The 27,362-nt window shown below is 36.8% G+C and overlaps 4 protein-coding genes across 5 annotated transcripts in view; 2 read left to right on the top strand and 2 right to left on the bottom strand.

The window, feature by feature from the left end:
• Positions 1-27,362, top strand: part of LOC134795561 (programmed cell death protein 5) — a 487,306-nt gene that overhangs the window by 412,369 nt on the left and 47,575 nt on the right. The window lies entirely within an intron of this gene.
• On the bottom strand, positions 1,602-8,534 carry LOC134795524 (equilibrative nucleoside transporter 4). The gene is made up of 10 exons (XM_063767411.1): positions 7,808-8,534; positions 6,450-6,604; positions 5,717-5,920; positions 4,891-5,129; positions 4,623-4,698; positions 4,036-4,239; positions 3,591-3,778; positions 2,743-2,871; positions 2,133-2,244; positions 1,602-1,778 (listed from the first exon to the last, which is right to left on the bottom strand). The coding sequence occupies exons 1-10, from the start codon at positions 7,972-7,974 to the stop codon at positions 1,603-1,605; spliced, it is 1,650 nt and encodes a 549-aa protein (XP_063623481.1). The 5' UTR covers positions 7,975-8,534; the 3' UTR covers position 1,602.
• On the bottom strand, positions 9,436-26,894 carry LOC134795448 (farnesoate epoxidase-like). The gene is made up of 9 exons (XM_063767288.1): positions 26,780-26,894; positions 26,449-26,700; positions 25,745-25,967; positions 25,192-25,372; positions 16,192-16,291; positions 13,723-13,909; positions 13,064-13,181; positions 12,297-12,435; positions 9,436-9,629 (listed from the first exon to the last, which is right to left on the bottom strand). The coding sequence occupies exons 1-9, from the start codon at positions 26,862-26,864 to the stop codon at positions 9,448-9,450; spliced, it is 1,467 nt and encodes a 488-aa protein (XP_063623358.1). The 5' UTR covers positions 26,865-26,894; the 3' UTR covers positions 9,436-9,447.
• On the top strand, positions 17,126-21,557 carry LOC134795865 (uncharacterized). The gene is made up of 7 exons (XM_063767796.1): positions 17,126-17,254; positions 19,958-20,135; positions 20,381-20,458; positions 20,573-20,719; positions 20,798-20,936; positions 21,066-21,079; positions 21,384-21,557. The coding sequence occupies exons 1-7, from the start codon at positions 17,202-17,204 to the stop codon at positions 21,555-21,557; spliced, it is 783 nt and encodes a 260-aa protein (XP_063623866.1). The 5' UTR covers positions 17,126-17,201.

Here is a 27,362-nt window from a genome sequence, read left to right on the forward strand (position 1 = left end):
ACGATGTTTAAATATCCAACATAATAAATTAATCGACTAGACGACTGACTGAAATAGGTAAGTACGTCTTCGAACTTATTTATATGTACAAAAAGATTGGGTACGTATTCGAGGCATTATCAATAAAACTGTACACACATTACCGTAAAACGGGGTGAACAGAAATCGCGGGGTGAATAGAGAAATTTTGAACTTTTTCTTTCAAGTTGTTATATTTAAAAACGTACATCTCTAAAATTAGATTTTTTGGAATGCGTATAAAGTAGACTATTTATTCTCTACATTGATACCAAAAGAACTTAATCAAACTGCCTAAAAGTTAGATTTTTTTTGACTCTAAAGTAAGGTCTCGCCGAGGTAAGAAATGAAGCCTGTCTGAACTTTGTTCTAGCGGTAAATGTGTTGACATGAACTAAGTAAAAGTTAGCTGATCTGGTAATATAGTATCTGTAGTACCTAAATAATAAATAATATCACTAATTTTCTCTATAATAAAGCATTTTTTTTGCAAAAAACCAATAACAAGCAAATTTACGTGATAAAGGGGTCAGTGGACACGCATATGGGGTGAACAGTTACGCCATAGGGGGTGATTAGATACAACAAAGGGGTGTAAAGACACGCCTTGGGGGTTAAAAGACACGAAAAAATAATTTTGTGTTAAATAGCTGTTTAACAGATATATATACCATTTGCCAATAGAGTATCCACATAAAAATGACCAAATTCGATGCCTATGACAGCTAAAACTTAATATTTCTATTCACCCCTTTCTTGTGTCTATCGACCCCGTTTTAAGGATATGGAGAAAACAGGTAGTTTTCTTTGATTTTCTCTGAATTGGGTAGGTAAAAATTTATTTCACAAATGCAAAATTGAAGAACTAACCAAGACTCATAAAATGATATCAAAATTGTTACTTTTATCATTTGGATTATTGGCGAAAATCGTCCTTGAAGTTGAAAATCGTGTCTTTTCACCCCGTTTTACGGTACTCATTGTTTCTGTTTTATAAGACTGCATCATAAAGACTGCGTGTGTCATAAGGTTTAACTCCTATTACTACAATCAGAAATGGATATAAAGTTGGTTTATCAGATGTTAATGATTTTTCGTAGAGCCAAAATCATCTGAATATTGAAATAGATATTATTTTCAACGATGTTCTGGATATTTTATTCGTATATTTTTTTTCTTAATATTGCTCCTGTAAGTTGACGTCATACTGTTGCTACAATATCGTCGCCGTAGCACAATTTTCCTCTTCGCGAGATCAATTCGCTACGAGCGCGTAGCACTTCGTAGCGGAGTTGCCTCTTCAACGGTTTAATCTTCTTCATGATATTGATTATGAAAAGGCGTATTATGCCTACAGTAGGTATTACGACACCAGCGAACCGGACTGTACCGCCGTTGTATTGTTAATGTATTGGGGGTTGAATGCGTGGGGGGTGCAAGCGTGGCCAGTGTGTATACTGTAGTGAGGTTGGAGTGTGGCGTGCTGATCGCGATAGTTGGCAGCACAGGTGTGGAGTAGGCGCGGCACGGGGCGCCGAGCAATTGCCCAACAGGAGACACCAGCGAGCCGGACAGTTCGTTGTGTTAATGTACTGTAGTGAGGTTAGAGTGCGGCGTGGTGGTCGCGATAGTTGGCAGCACAGGTGTGGGGTAGGCGCGGCACGGGGCGCCGGTTGGCGCGCCGAGCATACCCAACAGGAGGTATGACACTAGCGAGCCGGAGAGTAAGCCACCGTTGTAAGAAAGAGTCATCATATTGCCTGTGGACAACAATATTATTATTCGTTGATGTTTATCCACATACCTATATGAAAAATATGAAATACTCACATCGGTTACATAGTTATCGTGTAGGTACTATTAAATCCAACAAAACATTAATTTACTCATACCAGTGCCGGGACCTCTCCAACAGTTCAATGCGAAAAACTAGGCCATTATTTTTACCCTTATTTCATCGATGTCAGTAAAAAATATCCTATCTGGTTAAACACCATGCAATTACTGTGTAGACTAGCATTTAATATAATGACGTCTGTAGAAAACATAGTCAAGATCTGCCGCAATCCGCAATCGTACAGTGGTATTTGATATAGGTGTGACAATGATCTTACCAGCAATTTCACGATGCTCACGGCCGACTCGCGAAGGCGCCATGATCATAGGCACAGAACCGAACACCCCGTTGGTGAAACCCAAAACGACGGAGAACATGATAGGGTAGAACTGTAATAAATAAATATTACTTTAGGTACGTGGCACATAGTCTACATTCTCATGTAAGAAGAGAAGAGACCCCACACTAGCGTCTCCCGAGCGTTAGCGTCTAGTCGACTCTATGGTTGCTGCTAGAAGCAACGTAGGTGCAATTGCGCAGCGACACCATTTTCCATAGGGCCCGCTAGACGACTAGATACGCTCAAAAGACGCTAATGTGGGGTCTCTCTAAGTCTAAGATAACTCTAGATAGGTATGATGTTATGAAATAGTCAAGACAACTATTAAACGTCATATTTTCAAAGGAATTTCGTGTTAATGGTTCACACTCTTTCCTCGCCAAGGCGGTGCAAAGTTAGCATAGACGGACTCTAGGCGTGTAGTAGCGTTCATCAAGAGTGCAACGACACGCCCGAAAATTAGGAAGTATTTTTATTAGAATTGGGTTATACCACATGTGTAGTTAATTTAGATATTATTATGTGTAAATATGTAACTAGTACTTACATCCCCCACGATGTGCGGCGAGTGGCGCGGCGCGGCACACAGCAGCATGAGCGGCACTAGCAGCAACCTCACGCCACTTGCCATCAGCAGCTGACTGCGGCTCCACTCATATGGCCACGCGGCTGCTATCTGGAAGTATTTTTGAAGTGAAAACTTCTTTAGCGGCGCTGAGCACTTTTTGTGATGGGGAAAAATGTTAAATTCGCGAGAGCGTAAGACGTAAGACGTGACGTCACGTGTGACGGACACTGTTACAATGTCATTGAGTTTTTCTTTTTTGATTTAAATGCCATCTAGTGAGTTTCCCTCAAACTGGTACTAATATAACTCTAGTTCTCACAGTGATGTGCTTAGGGGTTTCAAGTAATGCGACGAAATAACGCTAGAAGGCGTTATCCTCAATTATACATAGTGCTGCAGACATTTTGCACTAGATGGCGCTGTTATTAATATTTTGAGTAACAATGTCATTGAGTTTTCACTTCTGCCGGCACTCCCGGAGTGCAACCCGTTGTTTTTTTTATTTAAGTAATTTTTGGACATTATGAAGACAATCTGAAAACGATATGAGAAGTTAGGTGCCGTTAAATTTAATCCTTGATTTTAACTCCCAGATACTAAACTCACAGTTTCATTTCCGCAATTTATCCGACTGGTCTGTTATTTTAGTACACAATTAATACAAAAGCAAGATGATTGGGATCACCCAATACCTAAATTGGCGAATGGAACTGCTAAAAAACATTTAAAAAACAGAGCTAACCTTAAAGCCCCAAAAAAAGTATGAACGTTAAAATCTCGTCAGAGGTGGAATTTTTTTTTAATATTGTAAACAGCTAAGTTCTTACCTTTCCAATGAAGTCAAAGAGATTGAACGCTGACATGAGTATGATGGGCATCCAGTCACCAAGACGGCAGGACGGGACTTCTGAAGCGATGCCGGGGTACAAGCTTAGTGTCGTAAAGTATACCAGCCCGATGGAGACCATGTAGGGGTAGATAGACCGGGCTACCGCCCAACGTGCTAACACGCCTCCTGAAGTATAAAAAACATTACATAATATTAGTAAAGAATTATAAACTACAGTACCAACCAGTATTATGCTTCTCTGAAAGAGTTACAATATAGCGCTGTATTTCGTACTTGGTCACACCAAGGTGTAAAAAGGAGAAGTAAGCATTAAAAATATGCAGATTTTTGATCTACATATAACAATTGTCTCCCTTGCCTAAGGTCCTATTGCACCGTTTCCTAGAAATTACTCTTAATTCCAAAAACAAATCTAAAATTACGTTTAAAAGCCCTCCACGACGTAGGCCTCTCAGGGGCCTCGAATACGACATCCTCGACCTTGTAGGAGGGGCGGGGGGTGCGCAGCGCCGCGGGAGGGGAGGTGGCCGGCTCGGAGGCGCTCGGCGTGGACAGCGGCACTGGCGCCGATGCCGTCGGCGAGTACAGCGGGTTGGCGAAGCTGAATGTATTGGTTTCTATGTCTCCTGTAACAATTTAAAACAATTACATAGTTGTAGTTGATGAAATTCAAGTCTCCAATCCAGATTAGGAAATCTTTCTTGATAATTTAAGATGATTCTAGTCACTTTACCACTTGAGGAAACCTTACAAGATATGTCTAAAATTACAGAAGAACCAATGAAACTATCTGGGCTTTCTACCTATCTTTGTTGTTATATTGCATCTTTATTTCAATAATTAGGTATGAGTTGAATCAGCCAAGAATGAGTGAGATAGCTAAATAATTGAACCAACATCCAACTCGTAATACCGACCTTACAAGTAAGTATTCTCACTTTAAAAACAAAATGCGTTTCTAGACTTAATTCGTGAATTTCAAAATGACATAAAGATGAAGCTTTATTACCTTGCCCAGTAGTTGACACAGCTGGACTCTGCAATTTCAACACTCCGTAACTGCCGTCGCCTGATTCTCCTTCCATCTAAAACAGGGATATACTTACATAGTTTGTAGTAAACTAATATAATTATAATTAACTAAAACAAAACACAGGTAGTGGTCAGGACGTTAGCCGAGTACGCTGAACTAAACTTTGTCCATTTAAAATAAAATAAAAAAATTAACATAATTTTAGAGTTTTAGTTGTTACCATCTCAAAATAAATGATATTTACCAATGTAGCATCCTCGTTAGGGTTGAGATGTAACTGTATTCTCCGCCGATGTCGGGACTCGTTCGTCAGCCTTAGGTAATGCAGCACGAGAGGGTGCTTCATCATCACGTGGTGCAGCATGGAGTGCCCCAGCAGGATCAGGATGGAGAATACGAAGAACATGAAGGTGCTGCGGCGCGGTTGGCGGAAACCGTACTTTGTTACGATACGGTCTAGTGATACCCAGAAACCGGCTGCGCCTGGAAAAATGTTGCAGTTAATTGCTGAGCTAGGTAATCGCTAATATTCATTACTAAGATATCACTGTGAAAAGTATAATAAAATAACTGTTGGCTGTTTTTTATTTTAGGTACCGGTACGGTCTTTGAGAAAAACGCATTTAACCGATTTGCAAGACCGAAGTGATCCCATAAGAGCTCCGTTAACAAAGTTTTGTACGGTGCTCTAAAAATTATCTTTATTTATAGTACCTACTGTATTTAGTAAAAGTTGTTCAGTGTAACTTATACATTAAATTCACCTTGTAGGTTTTTTTATAGCCTTGTTAGCAAACAAGTTGGTATACAGCCCCCTTCGGATACCCGCAACATCAGGAGTATCACATGCACGTTGCCGACCTAGTTGGGTTGGACCGATTTGGTGGTAACTGTCCTAAAAGTTGTTCAGTTTTACCTACGTATTCAACTCGCAGCTTTTTTATACTAGTGACAAACTAGAATAGAGTCGTCTGATGGCAAGCGGTTAAGGTAGCTTAAGTGGACGCTAGCTACTCCAGGGATGTCACATGCGCACTACCGACCCTCTAGAACTAAAAAAATCCACTTACTCTCTCCCGCCATAACAGCCTGCGTGTACCGCGGTGGCAGACACCCAGTGAACCCGTAATACGAGGCCTGCTGCACGGTGCAGCCGAACGCGACCACCCCGATGGCCACCAGGTTGATGGTGTAGGACACGCGCGTCGAGAACCCGTCCCACCCGATGTTGCACACAGCCACGAATAGCATCGTTGCTAGGGAGACGAGGATACCTGAAATATTCGAAACACATTCAAACATTGACTTCATGGTTATATTATGACGTCGTGCCAAAAGAAATCCTACACACGGTGGTTCTCATAGCCTAATATAACTATACGTTGCTTGTAAGATACTGACTTTACATCCTTTTTGAGCCGAATGATTTCATACCTACTTACTACAATTAGAGAAGATTAAAGTGCCAATTTGGTCTAGCAATTTTACGAATGCTCTCCCTCAGCCTTTTCCAGCCATTTTGTTGGTTTAAGTAATAAAATAATTATAAGGAAAGGAGATAGAGAGAGAGTTAAATTAGTTAAGCAGAAATTCATGGGAACACAAGTGGAGAGTTCATGTTCTCTGAACTCTAAATAATTGTACTTACTTGCTTTTGTGCTGGTACGTAATAAAAGAATTAAAAGAGAGAGAGAAGGTAAGAAATCTACGTTCGTATCTATGTATTTAATTAGAATTTATTTAATTGAGCCGTAAAAGTGCCGTGACTGCAATAATCAGGATTATTTCATGTATTCAACTCACCAAAAGTTATCCTAGTATTGTATGTAAACAAATCCAATAGTAGATTGTTAGCGACCACCGCGACGCAAGCCGAAGCGATGTAGACCGTCGACATGTCAAACATTATGGTGGTGTTCGGGTAGTGGTGCTGGAAGTAGTCCACTGCCATTATGAAACTGTGAACACACGTTGTTATTTAGCTTGTACTCTTGGTAGTTAGTGTTCTTATGCGTATTTCCTCACTAGGGCTAGGACAGTTGCTAAGAACGGCGTAGTAATTGGGTATATACATGACATTTATAACAAAATCTAGTTGAATATGTAGAAAATGAGCAATTTACCTATCGCAATAAATGAATTGGCGATTTAAAAAAATATGGAAATTATAAAAAAAAACTGGACAAGTGCGAGTTGAACTCGCCCACCGAGGGTTCCGTACTTTTTAGTATTTGTTGTTATAGCGGCAACAGAAATACATCATCTGTAAAAATTTCAACTGTCTAGCTATCACGGTTCGTGAGATACAGCCTGGTGACAGACGGACGGACGGACGGACGGACAGCGGAGTCTTAGTAATAGGGTCCCGTTTTACCCTTTGGGTACGGAACCCTAATACTAGACCAAGTTCCAATATTTAAGGTTTTTTTTAACATCATACCTACCTACCTAAAAATAATTCCATAATTTTTTTAGTCCCCAATTTATTGCGATAAATGCTTCTACAAAAATAGTAACTATTAATTATTTTTTTAAAGATAAATAATTAAAAATACTCCTTCTTTCGTTTTTCATTAAAAAGACTTTTCTAATACTAAAAAACCCGGGCAAGTGCGAGTCGGAATGGCGCACGAAGGGTTCCGTACCATAATGCAAAAAACGGCAAATAAAAACCGGTCACCCATCCCCAAGTCCAAGTACTGACCCCGCCCGACGTTGCTTAACTTCGGTCAAAAATCACGTTTGTTGTATGGGAGCCCCACTTAAATCTTTATTTTATTCTGTTTTTAGTATTTGTTGTTATAGCGGCAACAGAAATACATCATCTGTAAAAATTTCAACTGTCTAGCTATCACGGTTCGTGAGATACAGCCTGGTGACAGACGGACGGACGGACGGACGGACGGACAGCGGAGTCTTAGTAATAGGGTCCCGTTTTACCCTTTGGATACGGAACCCTAAAAAACGAAGTATAGTTTACCGATAACTTAGCTATGTACGTACTAATGGTAATAATAATCACTAGACTGAACCATTGCTAGTATGTATAACCAGGCGTAGGTGACATGCTTTACCAGATAACTAACCAGGCTACCACTACGATGTGTAAAGTACATCTGAAGATTTCAGTCTACTCTTAAAGATTAAACACTTCGTCTTACCTATTAAAGGGCAACAGGAAAGCTGCGCCAGCGACGAACAGCGTGAAGTACACAGAGTTGTACCGGTCCGGGGGCGGAGCGCCGGGCTCCATGTTCCCAAGAGGCTCCCCTCGTGCTGCTCGTATAGCCTCTATCCGTGCGTACCCTCGTCCGAGCGTCTCGTTCATCTTACTTCACTTACAATCACTCATTTCTAAAACAACTTCATTTCGTAGCTATTTTCTTGACAATTTGATTTAGTTAACAAGTTAAGTAAACTGAACGGTTCACCCGTCCCACATATCGTTGTTTTATGTTATTTGCACGTTTACACTATTAATCAGACATGCCCAATCGAAATATTATTGTCACAAAATCACATTACATGATTGTAATAAATGGCAAAATTTATTTTTAGAATCACGATCACTGGCCGTTATATCCGTTACAGTCAAGTAACGTGTGAAGTTATTAGATTAAACATTTTTTGCTTTTGTTTTAGATATTTTTATTCAATGTGAGATTGTTCTATGGTGTTATTTAAGGGATTATCAACAAAATATCACCGGCCGAGCTGGCTGTCAAACGCGAACCGGCGCGCATGCGTGCTCTACATTGATTTTCAGGTATTCCGTACTTACACTCGGTTCAGGAACAACAGAAAAAACATGGCCTCTAGATCCGAAACAACTGTGTATAATCGAAGGTCCTAAGAATACTGGATAAGTTCAGTAGAGAAGAGACGATGAAAGGTAGTGCACGAAACAAATGATAGAAAAAAACTTGTAAAGTGGAATTTGCGACCACTACCGTGACGCGCTTATTGAGATACTGCACACGTTTAATAAATACTGGTAGTATATTCCGTTTATTTACAAAACGAACTGTTTGTAAAATTTTAAAGAGGATTAAGATTTACGGTTTCTAAATGAGTAAAATTTTATAATAAAAAATTATATATATCTTATATATATATATATATATATATATATATATTTATTGTATCTTCTACAAAATCTATGAGTAGATTGTAATATAGGTAATAGCCAGAACTCCAAAAGATTATTGTAATAAATTACCTGATGTCTACATATTTAAAGAATAAAAATACTTTTTCAAACTTTGATACAATGTTATAAATTTATAATGGCTTCGGTTAGCCACCCTAAATGAGCAGTAAATTGTTTTTATACCACGACGATGGCGATGGCGTACAAGCGCGAGGCCCCCCTGATGTTAAGCGGCCACCGCAGCCTACGTGCGCTAGCAACTCTAGATGTCTAAAATAGGATTGAATTTTTCCCGAAAGTAGAAGTCGTAAAACAGCCGTAAGAATTTTTTATATCCACCTATCCTTAATTAAATATAAAAATAAAATATAACTATTTTTTTATTATGAGAAGATGAAAATGTAGTAGGTAAGTAAACCTACTATTTATTAAGAGGATTTTATCAAGTAATTTAAAGTTTAATTTAAAATGATGAAATCGCAAACACCTTCACCAAACAAACTTTACCCATTAAATAAATATTACTTATACAAAACAAATACTTTTTTATTATACCTGATTAACCTGATTAATTAGCAAAATCGCAGTTACCATAGCATCTGACAATTCAAACAGTTTAAAAACAAAACTCGTCCCACAAAGAACAATCAACTATCGTCTCAGCCTAAATATGAGCCTGAAGGGTTCCGCCGAGAGTGTCACTCCGTTGACTGGTTCCGTTGAAGGTGTACGGTCGCCTTCAGGTATTACTAGAGTGAAGCTCTGCAATAGGTATGTCAGGAACATGAATAGTTCGGAGCGGGCCAGACCTTCGCCAATGCAACGTCGTTTACCTGAAAGATAATAATTAATAAGTGTGTAATAAGAAATTATTAAGGCGCGGTTAATATTTACAGACTTTTACAAGGATTTCATGCATTATTTTCTAGTATGTATAACTTCAGTCCTTGAACTATGTTATTGCTTGTCAGAAACACGACGGCTCATTATTTTCTCGATAGAATCTTAAGTTGAAAACATGCCTAACACTGTCTTTATTTCCTTATGTTAGAAGTACTACGACGAAAATGTATATGAAACTTACTTCAGTCGATAGCTTTTAAGTAAATCTTCTTTATTGCTTGTCCTTTTATCGATACGTTAATTTTTTCATTCATCATTTGATGAATTCAACATTTTGCCTACTAAATTACACCCTACGCGGCAATACCTTGCGCCCATTCCTCACGCCAGTACGCCCGTGACCACTGTCAGCGTCGGACCTATGCTAGTTTAGCGGACGTTTCATAAAATGGGTAATCACAGTATAAATATGTTATACACACAATGTTTTTCAACATACTTACGAAGAAAAGCAAAATAATTCTTAAATACGGTGACATTTCAGACATTCGTCCGTCATATTGTCACTTTATAACAAGTTGGGCAGCAAAGGCACACACCCATCTAACTAATCCGGAATTCAGTCACGGTTGATAAATTGTGTAAACATATTTTAAAAGGCTATAAAATTGATCAGATTGAATAATTTTTAAACATAGATATACAGGATTCAAATATGTGGGAGTGTTTAGTGTATGGTGGTAACCATTTCAACACTTTTAGTTTCCGAGGTACCTACATGCGTTTTTGTGGAAGTGGTCGAAAAATGGCTATAATGGTTTTGTGTTTAATTGGATTAGGTATTTACATTCTAAGGAAAATAAGTGTAAGTACAATTCTTCCGCCTTAAGGAAAAAAACCATAAGTGACAATTTTTGCGAAATTGAGTTATTGACACCCTCGAAATCAGGAAGAAAAATGTGATTTTTATATCTAGCAGTTATTTCTTTAGGAGCTACAGGTTGAAGTTAACAAAGAGATAAAAAAAGACGAATTAAGAAAACGTCGTTTTTTCGTAATTGTTCATCATAAATCATTTTTTGTGTTTAGAATAAGCAAGCTTAGCGACCTGCTCATGAAACATAAAAAAAACGGTCAAGAGCATGTCGCGCCATGATCAGTATGGGTTCCGCAGTTACCCGTACGTCAAAATAGTCTGATTGAGTGATTGCAAAAACTCAAAAACAGCTGGAGCGTTCAGGTTTGCTATATTTTTCCTTGAAAGTATGCTAAGCACTTTCACGATTTTTTCATATTTTTGGACATATGGTTCAAAAGTTAGGGGAACTAGAGGGGAAAACACTTTTTTTCTTTCAGATCGATTATTTCCGTACCTTCACACCCCTCCCCCCTACACCCTCAGCACACCTGCTAAGCATGGTTATCTGGACACCACAAGGTATAACAGTGCCAATTTTCACAATTATACGAATTATTTCCGCAGTTTTTTTTTATTTTCTTGAGCTATTAATTAACTCGAATGTCGAAGTGAACTTTTACTCGTCAATTCAAAATTTAGCAAAATAGTAAGTAATTACAGTTAGAGTTATAATTCTTTTTTGTGAAGATAGCTAATTTTATCTACTTATTGGAGCTATGCATAACTCAATAGTCCCAAATTATCTTAACTTTTTCTAGTATTCTTCCTTATTTTCACTACCTACTTGCCCGAAATTGAGTGCTAGAGTTAGACCAAGTCTGCAACGATTTTGGTAGCATAGGCAGTGCAAATGTTATTCATAATTTCATAGAAGTTTGACGTTTAAAATAACACTCGCATTGCGTGTGCAATCAAAATCGTTGCAGACTTTTCTTGGTCTAGCTCTATTAAATTTTTAATGTCTATAGGAAGTACTGTTTTTTGTCTCATATTAATTTGGTATCATTTGATTAGATTCTCAGTTTGTCGCGGTATACACTCATATTGTATATAATTAATAATCATTTACACTCACCGTCTTACCTACCATTTTTAATTTCATTAAGTACTCATCAAAATTCGAATTTGCTAATAAATCTTATTCAATATTAATTGCCGGAAAAAATCCCGGAACTGACAATTCAGAATACTGATGTCGTCAGAATAAGGACGTAGACGTGCTGCGCGGGAATGGTGCGGGGCGCCCGCCTGCCCGTTCTACCACGCGTCTGCTTCACCCCCTTGAAAACGTAAAACTCGAGTATAAGAGCGCCTTAATTAATGTTTAATATTGGACACCGGGGGCGGATTCTAACTTTACAGTTTCAAATTGATTTGTTATTGTTATGACACGACTCACACGACTTGCAGATTCCGACCAATTGAGAACTTCCTTTTTTTAAGTCGGTTAAAAAGTGCAAACAAATATCAATATAAAATAGGATTATGTAATTGATGGCATTTACGTGATTTATTAAATTTGAAAAAATGTTTAGTTAATTCTTTAATTTCAGAGCTCCCAAAGATACCAATGCCAACACAATGCGGTGGCTCTGAGGGGTCTGCATTGTCCCGTCCTGTCCTCACTGTGAATCCTTGTATAAGTACCTAAAAAATCGGCAATTCGTTTATATTTAATACCAGGTCACATTTAAAGGTTAAATCGGTGCGGGAATTGAACCCCGGTTCTAGGGCTTACCTGTCCCGAAGGGCATTAGCCACTCATCCTGTACTAGATTCCCTTCTTTGGTGAGAAATCTTTCGGGTCTGAACTCGTGTGGGTCCACCCAGTGAGAGCCGTTGTGGAGATCGTGTAGAGCCAGCAAGATTAATGTACCCTACAATACACAAGAAATATTCAACATTTTTTCTCAATAGAGGTATAATGTTATATAATTAGTCTTTACTTTAGTCATAGGTTGAACAGCATCCACTCTATCATGCCTTAACACAGAAGTCCAATTAATTTTATTTTTTATTTTTATAAAAATGTGAATGCCAATGTGATCTTGAGTCGTCTTATATTATATGCTAATAGGTTACAAATCTGCTCATATGCGCGAAGTCATTGAAATTAAATGGTATCTTATTTTATGTTTCTGAATACTTCTTAGGTTAAATACAAAAATTAATAGACACATGAAATTTTCAATAAAGGTGCTTTTGGGCAATTTTTTCGGAATAAAGCAGTATACCCATATAAATATTAATCAACTTATATGACCGTTGAACTTTATAATCTACGGGTTGCAAGTAAATAGTAAGACTAAATAAAGACAAAAACGTATAGATATGTTCGACATTCCCATTCCGACTCTTTATTGTACCATCGTCCACAGTGTTACCTACCTAAGTCGTATTCGTAAACCTATAATTGCAAAAACGTAAAATCTATCAATGGTCAGTTAAGACACTAAGATGTTTTGGTTAGTAACATCACATATCAAAGTAACGGGTGGCAAGTACCTTAGGGATGATAAAATTATTGAGCTGCGTTTTTTCCCGCGCCATGTGGGGGATGCCCACTGGGGCCACACTTGAGATACGGAGGGCTTCCATGATCACTGCCTCGGTGTACAGCATTCTGTAGAAGTTCACAAAACATATTTCGTTTATCGTTAATATCGCTATACTGACCGTGGTGTGCGATGCCTGGTTGTTCACTTATAGGTAACACATTATCTGTTGTTACTAGACATAAGTATAACAAGTGTGTGTGTACATTGGAGGCCCTCGGGTAGGTTAGGCATGGTTAGGTTAGGTTAAGCGCTGGTGGCCTAGAGGTAAGGCATGCTTCTAAACCTGAGGTCGTGGGTTCGAATGTTAAAGTATGTACAAAATACTTATCATTCAATATTTATGTTATACGATTAAAAAAAAAGCATTATGAGGAAATCAGACTAGAACAATAGTTCTAGTCTGATTTCTAGTATTTTAGTGGGTTCTAATAAGAACCCATTAGGATTCTCCGATTTCCTCCACTATGCATTGAATGCCTGTGTAAATTCTTGGAGTTATGTTGCCGAAAGCAGGCGGGACCGTGAACATTTAGGATACGCTCGGAAAACTGCACCTACCTACCTAAGACGATACAAGAAGGAATACCTACCTCACGAATGTCTTACCTTGCTCTATCACCCAACGCCGGCGATCGTTTTGGGCCGACTACATCATCAATCTCTTGTCTAAGACGCGCTTGCACGTGCGGATTCAGGGCGACGTGCAGAAGCATAAACACGGCTGTGTTACCCACGGTCTCCATTCCAGCTTCTAGCATGTCAAGGCACACCACTTGGAGTTCTTCTTCTGAAACTATTATAAGGATGCAAGGATCCATCGGTGGAAATGCAACGTATTTGTGTGATTTCCAGTAGCTTCATGGAATTTTGTCCGACAACGCAACTAACTTTATTTATAAAATGAAAAGTTTACGGACTAGTATGACAATTACACTATCTAAGGGATTGTTTTAAGTAGGTGCATAATTTATTCAAGTAATAAATAGGTAGGTGGCCTATATATACCTAATTGGAATTACGCAAATGGCAAAATATGTTCTTACAATCTCAGCTATGAATCCTCATGATGTCATGATAAATGCAAATAATTCCTTAGAATGAGCGATTGCTTCTCTGTTTGTGTAGGCGTACAAAAAAGTATATAGTATCTGCGTCTGCTGCCAGGGTTGGGCAAAATACTGGCTTCCACGTATTTCAAATACAAATTACAAAATACATTTTTAAAAGTATTTGAAATACCAAATACAAATTACTTTGGTGATGGGTATTTGAAATACAAAATACAAACTACAGTGTTTAAAATAATGTATTTCAAATACAAAATACAAAATACCTTTAAATTTTTTTGTTTAATCATTTAGTTTTTTTAACGAATATCCTTTCCTAAAAACTTATAGGTTCATTGCGCAAGTTTTCGTCCAGCTCTAGTTTTCGTCCACTTAACGAAATTTGAATATAAACCTACATTGCTGCACAAATTTGGACTGATTTCAATCCTTAATGTCGAAACAATATATACAGGGTGACCTTAGCCATTGGACTAACCCTGAAATCCCACGTACGGTTACTTCTCAGAAATGCTCTAACGGTAATATTTTTTTTAATAGAACAAAAGATATAAAAATAAATTATCAAACAAAAGTTATTTCCAATAATCGACAACAAAAAGAAACATACTGTATTACTCATTGGCAGTGCTTTTGACAATTTGTTTGAAAATGTGCGGCAATGATGACATTTGTCAAAAGACAGAATCTTATTAATGTCATAAATAAAAAAGATAATCAAAACGGTCGAAGAAGGTTTCATACTATTTATTACCTCAGGAGCTACTAACACATACCTGCAGGTTGCTCCAAAGTAAAAAAAACGTAATTTGTTAATTTCTTCGTAACCGCTACACCGATTGTTATGATAATTTGTATACTGGTACTGGTTCTAAATACCCTAATGCATATGTACATTTCGGCTTTGTCCAATGGCTAGAACACCCTGTATATCTGTCTACATATTAAAATTATATTTCGCAAGTAGTAAATTAAAAATGAAATATATTATTTGCTAATGCGTCAAGTAGTCTAAAACTAGAGCATGGACGGAAACTACTGCAATGACCCTATACCCTGGGTGTTGACGAAAAGTTCCGCGCAGAATAGCTCGCGCATTGTATTTACCCTCGTACAAGTCGTACATTATATTTAAATAAACGTTCCATTTTAGGATTATAGAATTTAATAAAATGTATTTTGTAGAAATGTATTTTGATGCTTGAAGTATTTGAAATACAAAATACAAAATACATGTGAGTGCAGTATTTGAAATACCAAATACAAAATACTTTTCCAGGTAGTATTTGAAATACAAATACAAAATACAAAAATGTATTTCAAACCCTGTCTGCTGCGTAGAATCGATTTCAAATATGGTATTTGTAGATACATTAATACTACCTACGGTATAAGATAAGATCGTGTCATGTGCGTAACATGAGTCCAGACGGACGCTAAGTTTGCACCGACTTCTCAAATGCATATCCATTTCAATGGCCAATACCTTGACCTAGCACTTGACAATGTGTGGTTTGGTTAATGGGATATGGGACAAAGGGTATAAATATTAATATAACTAGCTAGGTATGTAGTACAATACTGCCCTACTAAGCCAAAGAGCGCTATCTCAAAAGAAAATTCATTGCTAACTTATACTTTAGTTTCTATTACTGAGAATTACATTGTCAAAATCATTTGTTTTTGAGATAGCGCTATTCGACTTAGGATGGCAGAATATTAACTTAAACAATTTCTAATATTTAAAAATTGATACCCTTCTATCCTGTTATAAAGATACATTTAAGAAAATTAAGTAACGACCTTGTCTGCGATTAGATAACGCAGAGCTATAATTTATAGCCTGATCATCGTGTATAGCGAATATGTAGGTAAATAAATATAACTCAATAACTTCTTATCAAAACTACCGGATTGATAATTAATACAGTGACGTCTAAACATCAATACGTTTAAGAACTTGTCTGAGTAATAAGATATTAAAATGGCACCATAGAACTGTACCTACTTGCATCAGCCTTGTTTTCTATGGATTCAATCAGGAAGGCGTCGATGACGTCTCGCGGGTCTTTTGTAACGATGTTTGTCTCATGCTCTTTTATAGTTTCCTGGAAAAGACGAATGAGTACTTAATAAATATTTTCGATACTGTAATTTTACTTATTTAAACAGTCATCACAGAGTTCAAATGGCAACATTCGGTCTCCATCATCCGCTCGGTATTTCTTATTTAACGACACTCCATCACAAAGGGGTGAAGCCAAAAATAATCATTCTTACTATACATGTGTAAAAACTTTTTATTTCTAGTTTTTATTTTACCACTTTGTCGGTGCGCACTGTGCAGGTATACCTATATGACATGTCAAATTGCAGTTTTCTAGTACTTTAACGACCATTGAGCTAAGTCGGGGACGGACAGACAGACCATACAGTGAAGTACATGACAATACTCTAAGGATTTCTAGTTAGGTAACTACGGTCACTACGGAACCCCAAAAAAAAGAAAATTCCTCGCTAAACTCTTTAGCATAGCATTTAATGACTATATTTATGACTATGCATATCTTATCAGACAAGTGCATTTTGGTTTATTCTTTTTTTTTACGATGCTCTTCATTCGTATTGTGCACAGTCGTGCTCGACTAACGGCTCGATTCGGAAAATGAATTAGATTTCTACTAGACTTCAACAAGTTACGATACGGATAATTTAAAGATATTTGTAAGATAGATATGTCAAATTTGACGTTTCCGCGATTCTGGAGGTCCTCTTGAACGATTTCGACAAGTTATGACTTAGATATCCAAGTCACATCTAGTCGATATCTAATGTAGATCTAGTTGATCTCTAAATCGTCTCAAGATCTTGTGATTATCTCGAAATCCGAATAGGCCTGTAAAGCTAAATACTCGTATAGGTATTTCATAATATTTTTAAATGATCCGTTCTCTGGGAAGGTTCTCGATAACAGGCAAAAGCCTCACTTCAGTAAAGTCGTATAGTGTTAGTATTGAAATGAACAGGATGAATAAGGGCAAGGTGGCTATAGTCACAGCATCTACTGAAGGGTAAGTTTCTTTAACTTGTTGAATCACTACACACATACATTTCAATAGAAAGAAGAAATGGCAAAATTTTCATTTAGAAACGTTTTAGGGAGCTTTAGTCCTTCTAAGTTAAGGCAATGAAGAAATCTTTCCGTTTACCTAAAATAATCAAATTTGGCAAAAACCAATTTATATTTTATACTGGGTGACGCACGAATGCAGCATAAGTAAAGGAAAAAGGCCAATGAGGTAAATTGACACAATAATTTGACGACAAACTTTTTTTTTTAATCTTTATTAAAGAGCTTTATTGCTTAGCGATTATGTCGCTTCATATAATCAACATGCAATCACACTCTTTTACGATTACTTAGGCCTATATTTACTAGCTTGAACAGTGCTCTGGCCTCGTCCGACAACGGAAAAGCCAGGGCACTATTGCACCCACCCAACATTGTGAAAAGTATTAAATGATATTTTCAGTTGGCTCCTAAAGGACTCGTTCCGCACACATTCCACCAATATGTGGTATACGGTATCACTATGACAGGCTTGCTTAGCAAACAAATCTACTTTTTCGTTTCCGGTAATGCCTATATGTGAAGGAATCCAGTGCAGAGTCAATGATTTCCCCATAGATTCCAGGCGGCTTAGCACGGTCGCGTTTTTATCCCTTGTCACCATGCCTGTCACGTTCTAACAAGTATGTAAGTGCGAAAGGGACGCGCATAGTGATAGTCGATAAAAATGGAACCGTGCTGAGCCCGCAGATTATAAATGCTTTTAAGTATACTATAGGCAATCGGCAGTCCTCGATAACACGAGGTACAGCGAGCCAGATGTTGTAATGCGCTTTTATAGAGTCTGTTAAAGTTACAAATGTATCACAATCAATTGTTTTAATATAGGATATTGCCTCTGCAATGGCTACTAACTCCCCATGCATGATGGATAAGTCAGACGTTATTTTCAATTCTAAATGTGTTTCACACTGAGGGTCATAAAATGCGGCACCCATTGCACCTTCTTCCTTAGAACTGTGAGTGAATAGTTGGTAGAAGTTATGATAACTATTGCTAATAAACTGAATAATTGAGGATTTAGTTGTTTGGTTATAGCTGCGCTTTGGGTCATCGACTATATTTACATTTAATCTAAGTATATCTGTAAGATCAACTTTGTTAACCCATAATGGTAATAAAAACGGGTCTCTATTGGTTCCCATAATTTTATTGTTCCGATTTATTCAGTCCATAAAGTTTTCCATTATAATTTTTATTAGTCATATTGTCAATAGTCATAAATTTTAACAATATAAATTGCAGTTCCGATTTTTGCAGGTCATTATTATTGTTAGTCATAAAATTTGTTACTCATAATATTCAAAGTCCAGAAGGTATACCATTACATAATGTTGAAGGCAATAAACTTGCTTACAATAATCGTTGTAAGGTCTTTTATCGCAGGTTATAATGATAAGTAGGGGCTCTATTGCATTCCCTAAATTTTAAGTTCCGATTTTTTTAGACCATAACGTTTTCGATCATAATTTTTATTAGTCATAATAATATTGTCAATACTTATAAAATTAAACAAAACAAATTGCATGCTTGTCTACCTACCTGGGGATTCTTTTTTATTTGGCTTACTAATTTCCCCTCCATTTCTTATTTTTCATGTAGTTTATTAAGCCATTTCGTCCCGCCAACGAGTCGACGGAGCCCCGCTTCGCGGGGCTCCTATTTCCGCTCTGAGGGACACAAGGTAACTAACGAACCTACCTGAGGAAACAGATTTTTTATTGTTTGGTTTACTGATTTCCCGCCATTTCTAATTTTTCATGTAGCTTATTAAGCCATTTCGTCCCGCCAACGAGTCAACGGAACCCCGCTTCGCGGGGCTCCTATTTCCGCTCTGAGGGACACAAGGTAACTAACGAACCTACCTGAAGAAACAGATTTGATTTTTCTTTATATGAAGGATGTTATTAAAAATGGCACTTTGTTTGACATAATTATTGAAAGTCATAATATTTAATATTATAGCTCCTAAATATTAGAATATTAGAGGATATCATTTTCTGACTATCGAAATTCGAAATAGTAAGTTTATGGGAAACAAAGAGATGACATTAAAACGATATGATTAACGACCATTAGTCCGATAAAATATATGCCTTAAAATATTTCTGAATAATTATTGATATACCTTTGAATGTTATATTCATCCATTTTATAACTTTTGTGATTATAGCGTTTAATATTATAGATGTTTAAAATTAGAACTATGAAACGTTATACTTAACAAAAATTATGACTATTGATGTTTATGTCCATAAATTATATGGATATCAATTTCTGACTATCGAAATTCGAAACAATAAGTTTATGGGAAACAAAGGGATCCCAATAAAAACATTTCTAAGTAAGGGTAAGTTTCTTTAACTTGTTGAATCACTACACACATACATTTCAATAGAAAGAAGAAATGGCAAAATTTTCATTTAGAAACGTTTTAGGGAGCTTTAGTCCTTCTAAGTTAAGGCAATGAAGAAATCTTTCCGTTTACCTAAAATAATCAAATTTGGCAAAAACCGATTTATGTATATTTTATACTGGGTGACGCACGAATGTAGCATAAGTAAAGGGAAAAGGCCAATGAGGTAAATTGACACAATAATTTGACGACAAACTTAAATTTACAGTTGGCCTTGATTTGTTACAGGATTGGATATGCTATAGCTAAAAGACTAGGAAATGAGGGTGCATTTGTAGTAATATGTAGTAGGAAGGATACCAACGTTCGGAGAGCTGTTAAAGAGCTTCGTAGAGAAGGAATAACTGTTGAGGGCGTAGCATGCCATGTTGCGGATGCAGAACAGAGAAAGACATTATTTGATACTGTAAGTTGAAGCCCATCAAAAACGGTAAATGTGAAATGAAAGTCAAGTTATATACGTCGTCGTTGACTTCGCCGGCAAAATATTTGAGACCCATATTAAATTAAGTGCCAAGTTCTAGTTCTGGATTTGACTTGTGTCTAGACGATATTTCTAGCAGAATATTATAGATGATAGTGTGCATTATTTGTTCTCAGGTATGTACCAGAACTTGAAACGTAAGCTAAATCAATTTGTTCACTTTTCAGGCCAATGCTAAATTTGGGGGTCTGGATATATTAGTATCAAATGCTGGAGTTAATCCAGGAGCGTCGCCAGTGTTAGAGGTACACTTCAAATCTGAATAAGATTAAACAATGAATTCATTCTTTAATCTTATTCAGATTTGATTAATATGGTTCTTGATTGTTACATAGCTAAAATGATAATATTTGTTTTAGGCAGAAGATGCCACGTGGAACAAAATATTTGAAGTGAACGTGAAAAGCTCTTGGTTGCTGGCCAAGGAAGCCTACCCTTATCTCGTCAGGCGAGGCGGTGGTAGCATTGTGTTTATTTCATCCATAGTTGGATATAAACCTGTGTGGGTGAGTATTTGACTGTTAACCTTGTGGTAATGATATTTAAGACTATTAGGTATTTTAATGAGTTTATGATTATTTTAGCCTATAGGTCTCTACAGTGTGAGTAAGACAACATTGATCGGGTTGACTAAGGCTATTGCCAATGAAGTTGCGCGTGACAACATAAGAGTTAACTGTGTGGCGCCTGGCGTTATTGATACAAAATTTGCTTCGATAGTAAGTATACCTATTTAAAAATTTATTTAATCTATCTATCTTGGAAATACTTGAAAAAAAAAATATAAACGCACAATGCGCTCTGATCTAATATTCTCCGAGAATACCTTTTGTGTTTTTTACCCGGCTACAGGAAAGTTTATGAAGGCAAGTATGTGGGTATACTGTGTGTGAGTAAGCGTCAAAACTACTGAGACGAATTTGGTGAATATCTACGGTGTCAATCGATTCGTATAAATTTACTTATGACACAGGTGACATGGAGCATTTTCAACCGACTTTGAAATAAGAGTAGGTTTTTTACGAAAAACAACATGGTCGTAAAGATTTCGAGAAATCATTTGCTTTAAAATGTTCATGAACCATTGCTTTTTAATTATTGAGGCAAGCGACTGCGTCTAACTGCGTAAACCAAAAGAAATAAGTGTTTATAAATTTTGCTAATTTACAGCTTACTGATGGTTCGGAAGATCTTTGGAAGGAAATTTTACCGCAAATACCAATGCGAAGGCTGGGACAGCCATCAGAAATAGCTGGAGTCGTGGCGTTTCTGGCTTCCAACGACGCCAGCTTCATCACCGGCGAGACCGTCGTGGCGGCGGGAGGGACCCACGCCCATTTATAATTATACCCCGGTTTGATGGGATCAAAAACGTACGTGATAGTGATTAATTAAGTGATTAAGTAGTTAAGTCAAGGCTCGGAACCGGTTTTTACTTCATACAAAAAATACCGGTATTATTACGTTCTTTTTCGTTCTTTGGTTTATTATTTAATTTTAACTGGGACAATCTAATAATACGAAGTTGTTAACTAATACATGATTCAGTCCTACGTAAAGAGCATAAAATAATTAAAAATATTGGGCTATTTTGGGGTTTTACAAAAAAACCGGTTCCGAGCCCTGGTTAAGTATCGACTCAAGTGTATTCGATAACGACATGAAGCAATTTGTAAATCATAATAATTAATAACATTATTAACAAATGCGACTCATCCTTAAAGTATCTATACTGCAAAACGTAATTCAAGACCAAAAAAAGTAGGACAATGTTGCCATTGCAATAATTTGTTTGTAAAATAGTAAATTTCTTTTGATAAATAATCACGCTAAGATAATTTATTCATTAGTAATTTTACTCCTACTATTTAAAAAAGTACTTTTATTTACTTATTTGTACGTAAATACAAGACGCGCTAGTAAAAAAGTGGCAACATTTCTTACTTTTTTTGGTCTTGAATTACGTTTTGCAGTATAAACATTATACATTAAAAGCGTTCTCTTTCATTACCTAAAACCCCATTTAGAAGGCTCCAGAACTTGCATGCAAATTTCGATACATTGTTACTCTGTGATAGAGTACGATGAATTATATGTAGTCGATAGACCAAATATAGCAATGTAAAGAAAAACCGTCGTCTTAATGGTGCTTAACTGTAAACCCTTACCATATATTCTATATAATAATTAATAGTAAATAGTGACGTATATCTTATCTGTCATCAGGTCCAGCGAGAATCACACTAACATTATACAACTATACTACTAGTATCATGGTTATTTGCTTTATAACTACTATTGCACACGGAAACTCACGGAAACATGATACAAATATACAATAGTTTGCTATTGTAGTTATAACACAATTATAGATTGTTCCAGAGGTAATAGTAAGAACAAATAAAACAACTTAATTACGTCCATGATCTAAATAATAATCACTTGTTATTACTTGCTGTTATTGAACAGTTATCGCTATTGAAAATAAAATAAAAACTGAACTTGAACTCTCATGTTTTTTTTATCAAATTAATGTTCCTATGTAATATTTGTGTTCTAACCATAATTAGCTACATGCATAAATTTAAAGATGTACAACGATTCTACTTCCTGTTATACATTTTTATATAAAAGTGACGGAAAGTCACGTGATTATTTCCATACATTACTTAAGATTTTATGTTTCTCATCTACACATCCACATCTACGATTGTCATCATGGATAGACCCGCAGATCGCTCACGTAGGACGCGGCCTTATGCATTTTTATTAGATAAGTATTAGGTTTAAATATTATATAGGAAGACTAGAAGCTAGGCAAAATTTGAATCCCGGTGCGTTTATTCAAAATAAAATGAGTACAAACAGCAACACTCCTAACTGCATGTACATCGGTGGACCTTATTACAAAAGGCATAAGGTCCACCGATGTACAGTTAACAGTGTGGGCGATGGTACCTCTACTTAATTACTTATCATTCACCCTCAAAGCTTTTTGACGACCGGTCTGGCCTAGTGGGTAGTGACCCTGCCTATGAAGCCGATGGTCCCGCCCAACAAACAATTAGGCGACACTAAGCACTTATTTTATCACCTAAAGAGATAGAACGGCTGTAGAATAGCTACATATTCTAAACTTACAGGCTCTGGTGATATCAAGGTCTTTAAGAGGTCCATGTATAGCTTTAAGATCCACAGTAGCCGTTTTGGCCGCTATAATGCATCTTAAGCAGCTAGTATTATAGCTCAAAGTGAATTCTACCACCTTAACATCTATATGAGTAATAAGCAGCTGCAATTTTCACTTAAGATTCTAAACAGGCGATAAAAAGTCTTCTATAGCTCCATGTATCGCAATCGCTACTTAACTCTCTTGTATCACTTACAGTCGAAAAGAGAAGTTACGAGTCACTATTATAGATCATTTAGTCGCAGACGAGCGTTATTCAATACCTTAGTACATCTTATACTGTTAATAGAGTCTTCATTGCAACCTAAGCCTATAGCGCCATGTTGAGATGACCGATGAATCAATAAGCAAAACAAAAACTATTAATTAGAACGTAAATACTTAATAAAAATCGATACTTTTACTCAATATTGGCTTAATGTTAGTATTGTTATATTTAAAACCGGATTTCACGTATATTGTGCAATTTTTCGAAAATAAAATACGGTGGACCACAAGTAATAAAATATTATATTCAGATAAATATGCAAAGGATCAGAGGCCCTTTAAACTTTTGTTAGTAATACATATAGTTATTGACAGTGTAATTAATTTCGCCATCATAAATCCGCAGATAACGCCGGCATCAGTGAACTAAAATAATTATTTGCTTTTATTTATCCGCCATTACATTTCACTTCAAGCTGTCATAGCGCAAGCTTGCGAATAATAATACAAAATGGAAACATTGCAACCAAAACAGATAGGGCTAAGGAAAAAATGCGCAATTACCTTCTTGAGTGTTACAAATATTGACTTTGAATGCTTATATACCATCTAAAGCTCAAAGTATCATCTATATGGCCCTACACTACTACTCAAATAGTTAGTAGTCGCTTATTTGGCACCCTTTTAAATCCTAAGTACTTAATCAACGCTATTACAGCACTAATTTAGCGCTCTTATACCTCTTATTTCTCTATTGTAGCGCCGTTTTACAATCCAAGGTGATAAAAATTGTGCCCAATCCGGGGGTATTAGGGAGTTATAGCCGGCTATAACTCCTATTTTTAGAACATCAATAGAACCTCTGGAGTAATCAAACGCTTATGTAGAACTCTTTTAACTCTTATATTTAGCGCTTAATGTTAGTTGGGCGGGTTCGAATCCTGGTAAGGGCATTTATTTGTATGATGATACAGACATTTGTTCCTGAGTCATGGTTGTTTTCTATGTATTTATATATTATATATATCGTTGTATGAGTACCCACAACACAAGCCTTCTTGAGCTTACCGTGGGGCTTAGTCAATTAGTGTAAAAATGTCCTATAATAAAAAAAAAAAGCATACGCCTAAAAGCTTACATATTATAAAGGCATGGCAGGCAGGCAGGCAAACATGTATGTCGATATTAACTGTACAATTTGCCATCAAGATTATGTAAGCAAGACTCAAATATTTAAATTTAATCGGTAAATGGTCTTGTTGAATAATACCTATGTAGGTAGGTAGCTAATTTTGCTCGGGGCAAGAGGAACAGTATGGGAATTCTCCAAATATTTCTCTTACCCTATCTATCCTTATATATTACTAGCGACCCGCCCCGGCTTCGCACGGGTTATCAAATTATACACCTAAACCTTCCTCAAGAATCACTCTATTGCTAGGTGAAAACCGCATGAAAATCCGTTCAGTACTTTTTGAGTTTATCGCGAACAAATACACAAACAGACAGACGCGGCGATGGACTTTGTTTTATAAAGTGTAAGTAGTGATACATTTTTTGATAAGTTACCTAAACTTTTACCTTTATAAACGAGTACAGAGTCTCGTGGAGTTCATTCAGCTCCGTATATCCAATGGCGCCAGGAATGATATGCCGCAGAAAAGGTATGAAGTTCATCACGCCGCCACTCATATCCACAACTTTGAATGCTCGTTTGATCATATGGCATAACTTCTTTAAACGGATGTCTTTCAAATCGTATCTGAGGGAAAAAACGAGTTTTATTACATGTTTAACATATCCCACCAATCCCACGCCGAGCCGGCTTCACAATTATGGGCTTAATGTCTGATGAAAATAACAGGAGGTGATTTCAGGGAGGCTGCGTGACAGAGTGGTGACATTTACAAAGTTTTGTTTTAGATGTCTGATTGGTGATTAGGTACTTAGTCATATGGTAGTCCCTCCACCATTGGTCACTTCATGCAATAGAAAGAATTACCAGAAAAAAATAATGAAGCGGAATAAACTTAGTTACATGCATGCCAAGTTCCATCATGCTTTCTTTCGGTTGGGATTCGAGCTATTAAGCTGGACTAGCTGGACTTCTAAAGGCATTATGAAGTTTACCAACCTTGTGCCAGCTACAAGTCGCCATAGAATATTGACTATTGAAATGTCGAACAAATCGTTGACTATGACAGGCTGGCGCGTGCTTGAGAGTAGCTTGACAAGGTCCGCGCACTCCTCTGCTATGTATGCCTCCATGGAGCGGGTGCCGTAGCCAAAACCTTTCAAATACTTGAGAAGTACTCCACGCGTCGATTTCCAGCATTGTCCGTCCGAAAATACTACTCCTGTAAATATTCATAAATAAATCACGAGGTAAGTAGTTAAATTATACGCAACTACTGTTAAAAAGTAAATTGAAAAGAAAATATTTGTGCAAAAAAAAAACTAGCTCTGGTTTAAAATCTTGCGAGAGCTTGCTGCATGTATGGGCAAGGAAAATTGTCAGGCGTTTAGCCTCCTGAGACTCAGAAGCAGATGTTTTGTTTTTGTATTTGATACCTACTCTTAGTTAATCAATAAAAATTCCAAACAGATTGTTGAATATGTAAAAAATGTTGTATACGGGATCACAGGAGGATAGAGTGGTTTAATTTCTCGTTTTGCATTTAAGTGCAAGAACTTGTCAAATTTATCGGGCTTTAACTGATAGAGAGCCACAGAGACACAAGCCTGAAGTTTGACGAGGTAAAACTTAGAAGTGGTAGCGATAGCGTTTCGGGGTTTAACTATAAGCAATTACATACAAAATAAGTAGGTATTACTCACCTAATTTTTTGCCAAACGACCGTATCATATAAAACAACCCATCCGGCCTCCCCTCGAACACATCTCTTGAAGAAACTTCCTTGATCAAATCTTTTCCAAACACCACAACAACATTCATAGAGCCTAACTGCAGACCCACTATGTCTCCATAGATTTTCGCCCATGATTGCCAAAGACTGTGGTGATATTTCAGCTTTCTCAATCCGATCCAAACGGAAATGAGGTTTCCTATTATTGGTAACGAACAAGGACCTTAAAGTTGAAAAGGGAATAATTTAGGTTTTTTTTTAGAGCAGTAACATAAATGCTTTTAAAATTGTTAATTGCACACCTGGAGGATAAAAACGTGATCGGCCAGGAAATGTAATCTTATAAAAAGAAAATAACAAAACTATAAACATAGTTAATAACCACATTGTCACCGCTTTTAGCCACGGTATGAACTGAGGTAGGTGCTGAGATTTCTTCAGATAGAAATTAGGTGTTATTTCGGCAGCTTACCGAGCTCGACGTATGAAACGAACTAGTATAAGTGAAATGTCGAGATCCACAGTAGTTTGCAGGTTGCCTAAACTGTTTTTTGGGTAATTATGTTAAATACAAACAATGTTAAAACCAATAGTAGTATCTTTCATAAAACATGTCGAAAAACATAATAGATGAATAAGGACATTCAACTTTTAACGTGCAAAGCGTTAGAGATTTTACAGGTAAGTATTAAGTATCAGTATCAGTGAACTATCAAAAATAGGTACCTATATTTGGTATCGTCTTGGGTCGTCCCATTAGTTTTTCGTCAAGTTCTTAAATTAGTCCTATTCTGCTCTCGTCACTCATTCTACATTCGTCACAATCGTCGGTGGCTTTCATTGTAGAATGAGTGACGAAAGCAGAATAGGACTAATTTAAGAACT

The sequence above is a fragment of the Cydia splendana genome, chromosome 12, assembly GCF_910591565.1.
Source record: "Cydia splendana chromosome 12, ilCydSple1.2, whole genome shotgun sequence".
Lineage (NCBI taxonomy): Eukaryota > Metazoa > Arthropoda > Insecta > Lepidoptera > Tortricidae > Cydia > Cydia splendana.

What these genes read in the sequence shown, in the direction of transcription:
- LOC134795865 (XM_063767796.1), top strand. Translation starts at nt 17,202, where the DNA reads ATGAACAGGATGAATAAGGGCAAGGTGGCTATAGTCACAGCATCTACT. An exon ending in GTCACAGCATCTACTGAAGG is followed by an intron (nt 17,255 to 19,957) that starts GTAAGTTTCTTT and finishes GATTTGTTACAG; the next exon opens with GATTGGATATGCTATAGCTA. An exon ending in GAGCGTCGCCAGTGTTAGAG is followed by an intron (nt 20,459 to 20,572) that starts GTACACTTCAAA and finishes TATTTGTTTTAG; the next exon opens with GCAGAAGATGCCACGTGGAA.
- LOC134795524 (XM_063767411.1), bottom strand. Translation starts at nt 7,974, where the DNA reads ATGAACGAGACGCTCGGACGAGGGTACGCACGGATAGAGGCTATACGA. An exon ending in TTCCTGTTGCCCTTTAATAG is followed by an intron (nt 6,605 to 7,807) that starts GTAAGACGAAGT and finishes GTGTGTTCACAG; the next exon opens with TTTCATAATGGCAGTGGACT. An exon ending in CGCCGCACATCGTGGGGGAT is followed by an intron (nt 2,245 to 2,742) that starts GTAAGTACTAGT and finishes TATTTATTACAG; the next exon opens with TTCTACCCTATCATGTTCTC.
- LOC134795448 (XM_063767288.1), bottom strand. Translation starts at nt 26,864, where the DNA reads ATGTGGTTATTAACTATGTTTATAGTTTTGTTATTTTCTTTTTATAAG. An exon ending in CTCTGTACTCGTTTATAAAG is followed by an intron (nt 16,292 to 25,191) that starts GTAAAAGTTTAG and finishes CGTCTTTTCCAG; the next exon opens with GAAACTATAAAAGAGCATGA. An exon ending in ATAATTTTATCATCCCTAAG is followed by an intron (nt 12,436 to 13,063) that starts GTACTTGCCACC and finishes TGTGTATTGTAG; the next exon opens with GGTACATTAATCTTGCTGGC.